Source organism: Chrysoperla carnea, chromosome 5, assembly GCF_905475395.1.
Source record: "Chrysoperla carnea chromosome 5, inChrCarn1.1, whole genome shotgun sequence".
NCBI lineage: Eukaryota > Metazoa > Arthropoda > Insecta > Neuroptera > Chrysopidae > Chrysoperla > Chrysoperla carnea.
The window spans coordinates 5,629,242-5,642,524 of NC_058341.1; the positions used below are offsets into that span (position 1 = coordinate 5,629,242).

At 31.0% G+C, this 13,283-nt stretch overlaps 2 protein-coding genes across 2 annotated transcripts; one reads left to right on the forward strand and one right to left on the reverse strand.

Moving 5' to 3' along the window:
- The first annotated feature begins 2,345 nt into the window (after nucleotides 1–2,345).
- LOC123300345 (gastrula zinc finger protein XlCGF8.2DB-like) lies at nucleotides 2,346–4,553 on the forward strand. Its single transcript, XM_044882909.1, has 3 exons — nucleotides 2,346–2,588; nucleotides 2,859–3,030; nucleotides 3,274–4,553. Exons 1-3 carry the CDS (start codon nucleotides 2,346–2,348, stop codon nucleotides 3,906–3,908), a joined length of 1,050 nt encoding a protein of 349 aa, XP_044738844.1. The 3' UTR covers nucleotides 3,909–4,553.
- Nucleotides 4,554–5,669: 1,116 nt separating this feature from the next.
- Nucleotides 5,670–12,317, reverse strand: LOC123301552 (DNA-directed RNA polymerase, mitochondrial). Its single transcript, XM_044884347.1, has 11 exons — nucleotides 12,037–12,317; nucleotides 11,389–11,878; nucleotides 10,653–11,064; nucleotides 9,745–10,503; nucleotides 9,406–9,674; nucleotides 9,034–9,333; nucleotides 8,410–8,971; nucleotides 7,147–8,108; nucleotides 6,902–7,073; nucleotides 6,150–6,241; nucleotides 5,670–5,882 (listed from the first exon to the last, which is right to left on the reverse strand). Exons 1-11 carry the CDS (start codon nucleotides 12,176–12,178, stop codon nucleotides 5,774–5,776), a joined length of 4,269 nt encoding a protein of 1,422 aa, XP_044740282.1. The 5' UTR covers nucleotides 12,179–12,317; the 3' UTR covers nucleotides 5,670–5,773.
- Between the last annotated feature and the right edge of the window lie 966 nt (nucleotides 12,318–13,283).

Below are 13,283 nucleotides of genomic sequence, written 5' to 3' on the forward strand. Positions count from 1 at the left end.
TGGATTTTAACAATATGGATACTTCATCAAATCACGAAAGTTACAAGTATTGTTTTGTACCTTCGTGTCGTAACACTACTTATACTACTCCGGAAAAACATTTTATTTTCGTTCCCAAAAATAATGAAGTGAGAAAACAATGGTGTATTGCTGCTAATTGCCCTGATAAACGTCTTAAAACGGCTTCTTATTGTTGCGAAGACATTTATAACATTGGTGACAGAATCCATGAAGGTTATAAAGAATTTTATAACATTTTGCATTAAATTAAGAGCATTAATTAAATAACGGCGATGTTATTTTTTTAACAAATTTGTTTCTACTTTTTATCGATTGTGAATACGTTTATGTTGAACTACATAATTTTGTCGAGTAAATGTTTTATTACAAATTTCACATGAAAATGGTTTCTCTCCGGTGTGAATTCGTTTATGTGTAACTAAAGTATGTTGTTGAGTAAATGTTTTATTACAAACATCACATGAAAATGGTTTTTCTCCGGTGTGAATACGTTTATGTTTAACTAAATTATGTTGATAAGTAAATGTTTTATTACAAACATCACATGAAAAAGGTTTTTCTCCGGTGTGAATACGTTTATGTTTAAATAAAGAGTGTTTATGAGTAAATGATTTATTACAAACATCACATGAAAATGGTTTTTCTCCGGCGTGAATACGTTTATGTCTAACTAAATTCGATGATGCAGTAAATCTTTTATTACAAACATCACATGAAAATGGTTTTTCTCCGCTGTGAATACGTTTATGTTTAACTAAATTATGTTGATAAGTAAATGTTTTATTACAAACATCACATGAAAATGGTTTTTCTCCGCTATGAATTCGTTTATGTGAAACTAAATGTTGTTGTTGAGTAAATGATTTATTACAAACATCACATGAAAATGGTTTTTCTCCGCTATGAATTCGTTTATGTTTAACTAAATAACCTGGCTGAGTAAATGTTTTATTACAAACATCACATGAAAATGGTTTTTCTCCGGTGTGAATACGTTTATGTACAACTAAATTATGTTGATAAGTAAATGTTTTATTACAAACATCACATGAAAATGATTTTTCTTCTAAAACAGTTTCATCTTTAATAATTAGTTCTGTATGTAATTCTTGTTCAACTTTAATATTTTCATAATTAATTATGTACAATTGTTTATCATTTTCATCACTCACAGGTTCATGTTTTACACTCACAACACTATCACTATCATTGCTGCCTGCCTCTTCATTTGTAATGTGTCCTCCACCTTCCATTAAAATAGTTTCATCTAATATTTCATTTTTAATAATTAGTTCTGTATGTAATTCTTTTTCAACTTTAATATTATTTTTATTAATAAACAAATAATTATTTGTATCAACAAATGAATTATTTGCCATTTTGTTTAATATTTAATATTATTATCACGAAAACTTATTTATCAAAAGGTTCAAGCATTAATTCACAACTCCAGTAAACATAACCTACAATTGTGTTGAAGCATTAGCGCGTCTGTCCCTGAAAATTTGTAGAATTTATAGTTCATTTTTCAGCCACCAGCCGCGCTGTCATCAAGAAGTAGTATCTGCGAAGTTAGGTGTTTATGAGTACAAGTAGATGAAGTTAGTCGCATAATGTACAAATTGATATATCATTTCAAATTAGCGCACAACAGCCCGCTTTTATTGATACTACTTAGCGGTTGCAGCGCCTCACTTATTTTATCCATATTTCGGGGACAATATTTTTTATAGCGATCGTTCTCCTTCTTATAACCTTCATCTTCATGACAGAATCCATGAAGGTTATAGAACAGGAGAAAGATCGCTATGTACTAAAGCATTAGCGTACCTATCCCTAAAAATTTGTAGAATTGATAGTTCATTTTTAAGCCACCAGCCGCGCTGTCATCAAGTAGTAGTATCTGTGAAGTTAGCTGTTGTTGTTAGCATAATGTACAAATTGATATATCATTTGAAATTAGCGCACAACAGCCCGCTTTTATTGATACTACGTATTGATCGCAGCGCCTCACTTACTTTATCCATATTTCGGGGACAATATTTTCTATAGCGATCGTTCTCCTGCCTATATGCTTCATGACAGAATCATTCGCCATTTTTAACCGACTTCAAACAAAAAAGGAGGAGGTTCTCAATTCGGCTGTATTTTTAATATATTATTTGTTTGTTTTTATTACAGTTAAAAGAAAATTTGGAAAACTATTTTTATGTAAAAACGGTGCCTAATGCTCGGAAAATTTTAAAAGAATGAGTTGTGCCCCGGTTTTCAATACAGCTAACACCGCTTCAACTACTTCAAAAAATACTAATTTTACAGAAACAATGATGAATATTGAAACATTAGACGGCAGCAATGATTTAATGAAAGAAGAAATACTTAACAACAGCATTAAGAATGTAAAACAAGAACCAATTTATGAAAATGATCAAGATTTGTACACAAGTATGATTAATTATGAAGAAGTGACTGTTAAAAGTGAAATATTAGATGAAAATGTTGTTATGGAAGGTGAACAAATTGAAAATGAAACACCAGAAGAAAGCAATAATGATAGTGATAGTGTTGTGAGTGTTAGTGAAAATGATAAAGAATTGTGCAAAATTAACTACGAAAATATTAAAGTCGAAAAAGAATTACATACTGAACTAATTATTAAAAATGAAATATTAGATAAAAAATCACAAGAAATTGATACTCAAAGTACAAATCAATCATTCTTGTGTGATATTTGTAATAAAAGATTTAACTATAAATGTCATTTAACTACACATAAACGTATTCACACCGGAGAAAAACCATTTTCTTGTGATATTTGTAATAAAACATTTACTCAGCAAAATAATTTAGTTCAGCATAAACGTGTTCATAGTGGCGAAAAACCGTTTTCATGTGATGTTTGTAATAAAACATTTACTCAACGAAGTACTTTAGTTAAGCATAAACAGGTTCATAGTGGACAAAAACAATTTTTATGTGATGTTTGTAATAAAACATTTAGTCAGCAAGGTAATTTAGTTCAGCATAAACGGATTCACACCGGAGAAAAACCATTTTCATGTGATGTTTGTGGTAAAACATTTACTGATAAAAGTAATTTAGTTAAACATAAACGTACTCACACCGGAGAAAATCTATTTTCATGTGATGTTTGTAATAAAACATTTACTTATCAACATAATTTAATTCACCATAAACGTATTCACAATGAAGAAAAGTCATTTTCATGTGATGTTTGTAATAAAACATTTACTTATCGACATTATTTAATTACACATAAACTAATTCACACCGGTGAAAAACCATTTTCATGTGATTTTTGTGATAGAACATTTACTCAACAAAGTAATTTAGTTGCACACAGACGGATTCACACTGGAGAAAAACCATTTTCATGTGATATTTGTAATAAAGGATTTACTCGCCAGCTTCATTTAGTTCACCATAAACTTATTCATACTGGAGAAAAATCATTTTCATGTGATATTTGTAATAAATCATTTCCTAATGAAAGATCTTTAGTTAAACATAGACAGATTCACAGTGAAGAAAAACCATTTTCATGTGATATATGTAATAAAACATTTACTTATCAACATTATTTAGTTAAACATAAACTAATTCACACCGGAGAAAAACCATTTTCATGTGATTTTTGTAATAAAACATTTGCTCAGCAAAGTAATTTAGCTTGCCATAAACGTATTCACAGCGGAGAAAGACCATTTTTATGTGATATTTGTAATAAAAGATTTACTCAACAAAGTAATTTAGTTAAACATAAACTAATTCATACTGGAGAAAAACCATTTTCATGTAATTTTTGTAATAAAACATTTACTCAGCAAACATCTTTAGATAGACACAAACGTATTCATACTAAATAAAAACCATACCATTGTAGTACAATCATCCTAGAGAATCGAGAAAAAATTATCTACCTAAATATTAGATAACAACAATATTACAGTAATCCTAGCCGAAATGCTATATAGTAAATCGCATTTGGGGGGGACTTTTTGGTTATGGTTAGAGTCAGGAATTATCTAAGAGAGGGGTTCAAACTTTTTCATCTTAGTTCATAATCAATAAAAACAAGAAACACTTTTTTCGAATAAGATAACCTTTTATTAATTCAAAATATGATATTCAGTTACTGTTCAATAATAAGCTAATTCTACGAGGGACAGTCACTATTCAATAAGTTAATTTTGTCACTATTCAGTTCATTCAGTCACTATTCAATAATAAGGTAATTCTGCGAGAGACAAAAAACACTTTTCCAAAACTCTGTACGCATCGACCTCTACACCGAGATGTATATCGAGCGAGGCTAAACTGACTAGAGGGTCTTAAGATATTGTTGACCTAAGCCATACATCCTATAAAAAAAAAAACGCACGCCCTTACACAGAGTATATTTGAATAACCCAGCTTGGCTTTTTATGGAGGAATTACTCTGAACAAAATATTTAAAGTAACAGCACATCCTTTTTCTTGTAAAAGCACACCCGAAAATCAAAAAATTTAATAAAGCCAAAATCAATGTGAATTATTTACAATAATTCGAAGCTCATACTATAAAAATGTATAAACAAAAAGTACTTGACATTATAATGAAATCATAATTATTGGAAATATCACATAATGATGAATGAACTTGTATTATAATCAATTAATAATGAATGATTAATAAATAATAAGATTAATTTGTTGTTAAATTTATTTTAGTTAACCTTTCGTTTAAATGTAAACTGTAGGTGCTGGCTGCATCAAACACCGAAGCAGAGAGGATCAATATTTGAGATTTCCTTCTCGTTCAATCTCTAGCCATAATACATAAGACGATAGTTCGTAGCTCTAATTAGATTTAGACAAAAACAAGTGAAAACAAAAAATTGACTGAGTATGTTGTTGAAATACCATGACTAATTGTTGAAATACCATGTATAAACAGTGTTGATTACTCTGTCACATTACACATACATACATGTCACACATATAGAACTGATATTCCCATATAATACATACTATACAATTTGCGCTCTGACGGATAAACAATGATGTTTACAAAAGAATGTTTCAAACAAAAGTTGCTTACTTTTTTATAAGGAACATTTTTTACATTTAAACTTTTGTTTTATCTCTAAGGGTTTACAAGATGGGTCCTACGGACCCAAGACCCAATTGACCTGTGTTGCTCATTTACGAACTTGACCTCACTTTTTACGTCCTTAGCACACTATAAAAATTTCAGCTTGATATCTCTTTTCGTTTTTGAGTAATCGTGATGACAGGCAAACAGACAACCTAAAATGAACTAATTAGATGATTTTATGAACACCTATACCAAAATTTTTTAAGCGTTACAAACTTGGGACTAAACTTAGTATACCTTGGTATATTTTATATACATGGTATAATAATTTTCTAGAGTAATTTTATTTATCCAAAATTCGGATGACATGGTTTATAGATGCTCCCATAAGGACCTATATATTTAGGATTCTTAAACAACGTAAAGTTGTCAGTTATGCATCCAAGCCCTAGGCCAATAAAGCTGGAAAAACTTTCAAAGAAAAAAAAAAAAACATTTTAAAGTAACAAATGTTTATATTTAATATAAAAACAGAAACTGCTTATGACTAGACAACAAAAATTAACAATAAAGCTGTGTGGATGTTGTTGAAAAATGAAGTAGATCCTTGTGCTTTGGAAATTACTAGCTAAATTAAAAAAAAAATTAACTCAACTAGCTAAAAAAATATACCGATTTTAATACACTATCTAAATTGAAATCTCCGATTTGTGGTAATTTCCTTAAGATTTTAAACGATTTTCCATCAATATTTTCATTTGATCTAAAACGAAAAAGAAATTAAAAATTTTAATCAAGTCAAAAATATTATAGTCCAAGAACTGTTTGTCTTGTTTAGTAATCAGTGTGGCCACAAAAACTTTAATTTAATAATCTGGTAAATCGAGATTATTAAATAATCAAAATTTTTTAAATTCATATAATAAATCCATCCATCTTTGGAAGGAAATCAATTATATTCCCTAATTATTCCCCATTTTTACGGTTTGTGGCCACACTGAGACAATCAATTCTGTGGGTATTGACTTACGTATTTTGAATTATATATCTATCACATAAAAATTCCGATAAATTTTCTAAAATTGGTTGTGAATGTAGGGCAACAAATTGTTCTCGGCAAATCTAAAAAAAAAACAGAAATTATTAAGTTTCGTAACGTATCAAAAGTTAGGTTAGGTTAAAGTCGCTGTCCTGTGCGGGGGGGGGGGGTTCACTTAGACCATAGGGTCCACTGTGATACCGAAATGAACCATTTCAAATGAATCCATATCCTATTCTTCCCCACTGTGACACTTGTTCAGCGTTCCTACCGACTAATCAGTGTCCTGAAAAAGCCGCATCGCTTTCGCTTATGGAGGCCCTTTGAAGCAATAAGTTCTTCGGAACGCCTACGAATGTACTCAGACCATATCGGTCTCCTCCCTCCATTTTAGATTGGTCTTGTTTTAAGACATCCTCATCTAGGAGCAGCTTGCAGTCTGAAAACGGAACTCCTGGATACCTATTGATGCGTATTTCCGACATCTTTTTGTCATTTCTAACAAGTTCGTCTGCTTCACAAATCCCTGGAACGTGTCTTTCAGATTTACATTCATTCGTTCCTCCAGCTTTTTTTGGATGTTTGACAGTCCTGTGCTTCTTTTGAAAACGTGTCGAAACAATACAGGATGACTGCCCAGAAGAACTTCAAATTTCTTTATGGTAAGATTCTAATATTTGATACATTATCGACATATCTTGTTCAGGGAGGCTTCCTGGATATCCTAAAAAAAAGAATTATACCTTGTTCATAGTTTGAACAGTGCTTGGATGTGTCCAAAAACAATCGTGAACCGATACAAACGATATTCCAGCTCGTTCACAATATATCGACGTTAACATCATGTGACTAGAATCCAGAGAATGTATAAAATTTGGTGGAAATGCATTTTTTTGTTTCATAACATTAGGGCGTCTAAAAAAAATCGGAAAATTACAGATTATTGGAGCAAATTTAGAAAATTTAGAAATTTTCAAGAAAAACTTACTCGAACGAATCCATCGCATAATGTTCAGAAATATAATTTTTCGAATGACTTGTATGATCAAGTTTACGATAGCGATTATACGGTTGTACAACCGGTAAACCTAATGGTGTTATCCATTCCACATTTTGTAAACATTGTCCGGATATAAAACGAGCACAATCCGTAAACCAATCTTGAATCTCACGTGTTGATGTAAACATCGATCGTAACGATTCGAATGTTTTCGTTGTTAAGTACGATGATGCTTGCCATACACTTTCTTTCGGGAAATCATCTAAATCTTTTAATTGTTTAGCAATTTGTAATCGTGCCCCAAATCGTGTAACTCCGTAAACGGTTGTCATAACAGTCTGTTTGATTACTTTACGCTGTACAAATCCATCTAAAACTTTTGCGATTGGCACACCTTGTTCTGCATCCTTTTTACGTTGTTCTTCTACTAATGTTGCTACCGCACTATACACATCTTGTGCGTATTCCGAGGGTGTCAAATTCACAGATTTCGCCCCAGCTGTATCACGACCCAAAGCTGCATAATGTTGTAGGCCGTTACATGAGCCATCTTGATGAACTGGATAATTTGTCATATATTTTGTATGATCTGGAGAACGTATTGCGTTCGCGATTTCTTTACAACATGCCAAAGTTTGCCAGGGTTCTTCAGATTCAGCCCACCACATACGTCCATTTAGAGGATTATCCGCTGAATCGAATATTTCATTCATTACCGTATTAATATATTCTAATCGTTCTTCAATGGAGAAACGTTTTTTTGTACCACATAAATTCACCAGATGTAATTTTAACCAACGTAATCCATGTGGACCTAACGGTTGTTTATCCGCGAATACAAGTAACGATCGGGCTAAATCCGAACCTAAATGAGTTAAGTGTGGCGGAACTGGATAAACTCGACCACGGAAATCCATATTATGAGGTAGCCAAAATATTTTTCCACGAAACTGTAATTTAAAAAGTACATTTAGTATATATGGTGTCTTTTGTAAGTTGACATTTACTTGAAACTTTTAATCGATAACTTTCTAATTTAAAGTGCTCATCTATCGATTACCAGTTATGGAGTAGAGTCAGCTTTTCATTGAGTTTGAAAATCTAGATCTAGAAGTTTAATGCCTGTGTTTTTGCTCGAAGCATTTTTATTGATAAAATCTATCTTTCAAGATTCAAGCATATGTTAATTTAAAAAAAAAAAAGAGCACTCTGTATATTTTATATACAAAATGTTTCAAAAAATTAACTTACATGATTGGCTAACGATAAACGATATAACGCATCACACCAAAGTGAATACATTTCAGCTTTACGTCGACGTACTGCTAACCGCAATCGAAACGCTTGAAATCGTTCTTGTTTTGTTGGATTTTCACCAAGTGGTGGTGGTGCAGGACATGTTGATGGATGCTGGGCTACTCCTAAGCGAGAACTTCCACCCGATTGGAATATATCAATTAATAAATCCAATATTGGTTCATTAACACACCATGGTACTGCGCCCAATTGATTTAGTGAATCGAACGAAGGATACAGTTGCGTTTTATCTGAATGTTGGGTAACACGTTCAATTTGTTGCGTCGCTTGTGGCGGTAAACGTAGCATATCGGTGTGTGTAACTAAATATCCCCCACCATTATAGTCGACCCATGGTTTTGGCGGACAATACATAGGTAATAAACTAGCATGGAATGTAATTTGTGGTAAAGCAGCACCTTGGAATAAACGAGTTATCACTGGATGAGCTTTGATTTCTTCTTTAACAATATGACCTTGGGTGCGAAATAACGTATAGAATGCTGGGAGAAGTTTACTGCAAATAAATAAGTCATATTATTTTACTGATAAATTTCATAAAAAAATAATAAAACTAACCTCTGTTTACTCTTCAATTTGACAGCATTAACGTTAATTTTCAAATCTTTCAAAATAATATTGTACAAGAATTTTCCAACAGCAACGATTAATGTAAATGGCCATATACGATCCTCATTATTCAATGTTGGACCCGTTTGATCGGCATAAACTAAAGCTTGCCAATATTGTCGTGAGTTAATAGTACGCTCTTTATGATCATTCCGTAAATAATAATTTGCATACCAATCACAATATTTCCCATAAATATTATCAACTTTATCTAATACACCATTTGATTGTTTTAATTTCACTTGATACCTGCATTTAAAAAAAATTGTATTTATTTTTATATATATTCTCAAAGGGCGTTATTTTTATTTGATAAGTTACCTTGAATGAACAACTTGTCCAATTTCCCTGTATAATTGCGATAATGTTGGACTATATGTTTCAGAACCTTCACTAACTTTTCGCACTTCTTGTAAAACAATTTGTACTAGATCATCAATTGGTAACGCATGTAAACATTCATGTAAACTAGGTGTTCCTCTTGCACCTCCTGTAGCTTGTGTTTGCGATTGTAATGCTTGTAAGTCACGTGATATACTTGTTTTTATTACTTTGGTCCAATGTGCTTCAGTCTCTTTTAATTTCGTACGCTAAAGGAACAAAAAAAAAAACTAAAACCTTCTGAAATAACAATCAAATAAATTTGTTAGGACTACTTACGAAATGATTAACAACTTCTACAGGATCTTCATTTTGTTTAACAATCGAATTCACTTGAATGAATCCATTCTGTTCCAATTTAATCTGTTCCTTTGCTCTCTGTTTCAATTCCTCTGTTGTAAACATCTTCAATTTCTTATCATCCTTAATATTAACCTTAATTCCCGATTCAATATTCGGTTTAGCCGGTACATAAACTTTAATATACTCTTCAACAAAATTTTTAAAACTTGAAAAATTTGGTAACGTTGCAGTTGTTGCCGTGGTTGAAGAAGCCGTGTGTGATGATGATGCAGCCGCCATCATTTCAATATTATTCGTACAAGATGTAACAGGTATAAATGTACTAAAATTACTTGTTAATGGATCATATGTATTTGTTTCAAGTGTTGATTCCAAATTTAATGATTTACGTGTTAATAAATTTTGTATATTTGCCAATAATTGTGTTCGTTTTATTTCAATATTATTTTTATGTTTAATATCGGTAATAAAGAGATCATTATCCAATTGATTGATATTTGAATTTAAAAATTTTATATTTTGATGATCGTTTTGAACTAATTTTGATAAATTTTCAAGTAGATTAATCTGATCTGGATGATTTAATTGATTTAATAAATCACAATTGTATTGAATATTTGGTTTGGTGTATTTCGGTTCGAAATCGGGTATTAATCGACGTATTGCAACTAGAACAGATTCACGACGTGTTCCAATAAACATGCCTTTATCTAATAAATCGTTTAATTGATAACCCTACGTTTTGGAAGATTAAAAAAACAGTATTAGCGAAAACATCCAAGGAAAATCATGGAAGTAGTATACAGGGTGTCTACTTAAATTTGCTATATATGTAAACAACTTAAATGTAGTAAACACCCTGTAAAAGTATTTTCAAAACTTACTTTAGACTCAATATCTTTCCGATAACTTTCCAATAATTTTATCGAATCTTTTTCAGCTAGATGACCCAAACATTCAAAAATTCCAACATATGTTTGTAAATTTGGTAAAATATTTTCTTTTTTCATAATTGAAAGTACTTCACCAACTTTACTATAATTGCCTTTGGCAGCGAAACCCTCAATCAAACAATTATAAACTTTTATGTTTAAGATTTTTGGCATTTGAGCATTACGACGTGCTCGATCCAAATAGTAATATAACGCTTGTAAACCTCGATTTGTTTTATCGTGCGCTACACATAAATCAGCGTAAGCTAAAACAATACGAGATAATGATTCGGATTTTGCTTGTTTTTCTAGTTCTTGGAATTTTTTCATATTCTCCGTAAAATCTGCATCTTTTTTCGAGCGCCTGAAAATAATTGACGATTAAAGAGAAATATTTAATCTATAACTAGAGAACGGATAAAGATACAGGATCGAGCCTTGGCTCAAAATACGTATTTTTTAATTATCTTCAACTTTCCTATTTAATCTTATCAGCAAAAATCAATAGTTTTCCCAAAAAAAACGCCTTTTTTCAAAAAATTTTGAAAAACCAAGCGTTTTGGAGTAATTTTTTTGTTCAGGTTTAATGGATTTTTGTTTTTGATAATCTTTCGAACCAAATGTTGGAACGTTAAACTCCAAATTGAGGGACTGAAATACAGAAAATGTTCATTTTAGTTAAGCTTACTTTCTCCTAGTAGGTTTCTTCTTATCAACGCAATCCGAAGCTGTAGTCATGGTATTCGATATAATCTGTTCCGTTGTACCATCGTCAAAAGTTTGATGATCCTCCAATTCTTCAATAAAATTTTTATGAACTTCTGGATCATCTAATAAACTTTCTGATGATTTTATCGAATCAAAATGATCATGTAGTAATAAATCATTGGGTAAATCGTCATGTAATACTGATTTTGGATTGGTATGCTTGGCAAAACTACTAAAATTATTCGAGTATGTTGCCTTTTGTAATTCATCTACTTCAAATTTTGAATTTGTGAGTAAAAATAAATGTTTTTTATTAAATTTACCAACAGACATTCGGGTCTCAGTCAACGCTTCTGTTTTCATATCTTCACTTAATAATTCTGTGCTTAACTTTTTACTTTTTCGTATTCTTTTCTTGATTTTCGCATTTGGTTGTAAACATTCCTGCGTCGATTGATATCGACGAAAGCCTGAAAAACATTCAAAATTAACTTTGAACGTAAAAGACATGGAAAAAATATCGAGACATCGAAAAATTGTATTCTAACTTTTCTTTTTATCTCGTAAAGTTTAGTAACACTCTTTTCCGAAATTGTAAAGAATATTATGAAATTGAATGAAAACTAACCTGTTTTAAAAATGCCATGAGTTCGATGTGTGATGTTACAAAAACTACAAGGATTATTCGATTTCACAACATGTGAAAACGATTGTGATAAAATTCGACGATCTCGTGTCGAATAATTTGTTAATTTTAATAAACGGTACATTGTAACACATATCCGGAAGAAAATTCACCAATTTTCCACTGTTCAAAAATAAATCACACTCACACACGTGCTAAAGGTTAAACCTTCATAATAAAAATAATTCGAAAATGTCATTTAAAATAAAGCACACGAATTAAATTGTCGGGTGGGTGAAAAGCTATTTTTAAATTATTACTAAACCAGAAATGGTCCTAAAATAAGGAAAACTGTTATACAATCATATTATACACCTATATTTATGTCATTATTTACATTCGAACCGAATCGAACGTCGCATTTCACCAATTTTTTATGGAAATTTTATTTAGTTCCGTAATAGATAATACAGATGGCAGATAAGAAATTTAGGTTATCTCATTATTTTTACTAATTTAAAGATGGGTACCCAAAAAAAATTATTAAAATTCGATCCAAGATATTTTTAATATAGCTGTAGGAAGTAGAAAGTATACTCTAAATTAAAATACACGAAAAACTTAAACCATTCTAAGTGTTATTACTATACCATTACATGTGATTCACATTCATTATAATTATAACACGTGCATTTTTTGTGACACAGAATGTTGGTTGAAGTTAAGTCCCAAGTTTGTAACGCTTAAAAATATTGATGCTAGGAACAAAATTTTGGTATAGGTGTTCAAAAAATCACCTAATTAATCCATTATCGATTGTCTGTCTGTCTGATAAAACGATAACTCAAAAACGGAAAAAGATATCAAGCTGTAATTTTTACAGTATGCTCAGGACGTAAATAATGTGGTCGAGCTCGTAAATAAACAACATAGGTCAATTGGATTTCGGGCCCGTAGGACCCATCTTGCAAACCTTAAGAGATAGAACAAAAGTTTGAATATAAAAATTGTTCCTTATAAAAAAATTAAACAACTTTTGTTCCAAACATTTTTTCGTAAACATCACTGTTTACTTATCTAAGAGTGTCTATCTCTCTTTACTTACATGACGTGAAAAACAAACGATTCTATAATCAACACGGTCTATACATGGTATTTCAACTTAATTTTCAGTCAATTGTTTATTTTCACTTGTTTATTTTGAGTTCACAAAAAACATCAGTTAAGATTCTATTTTCAGAGTTGGCTCC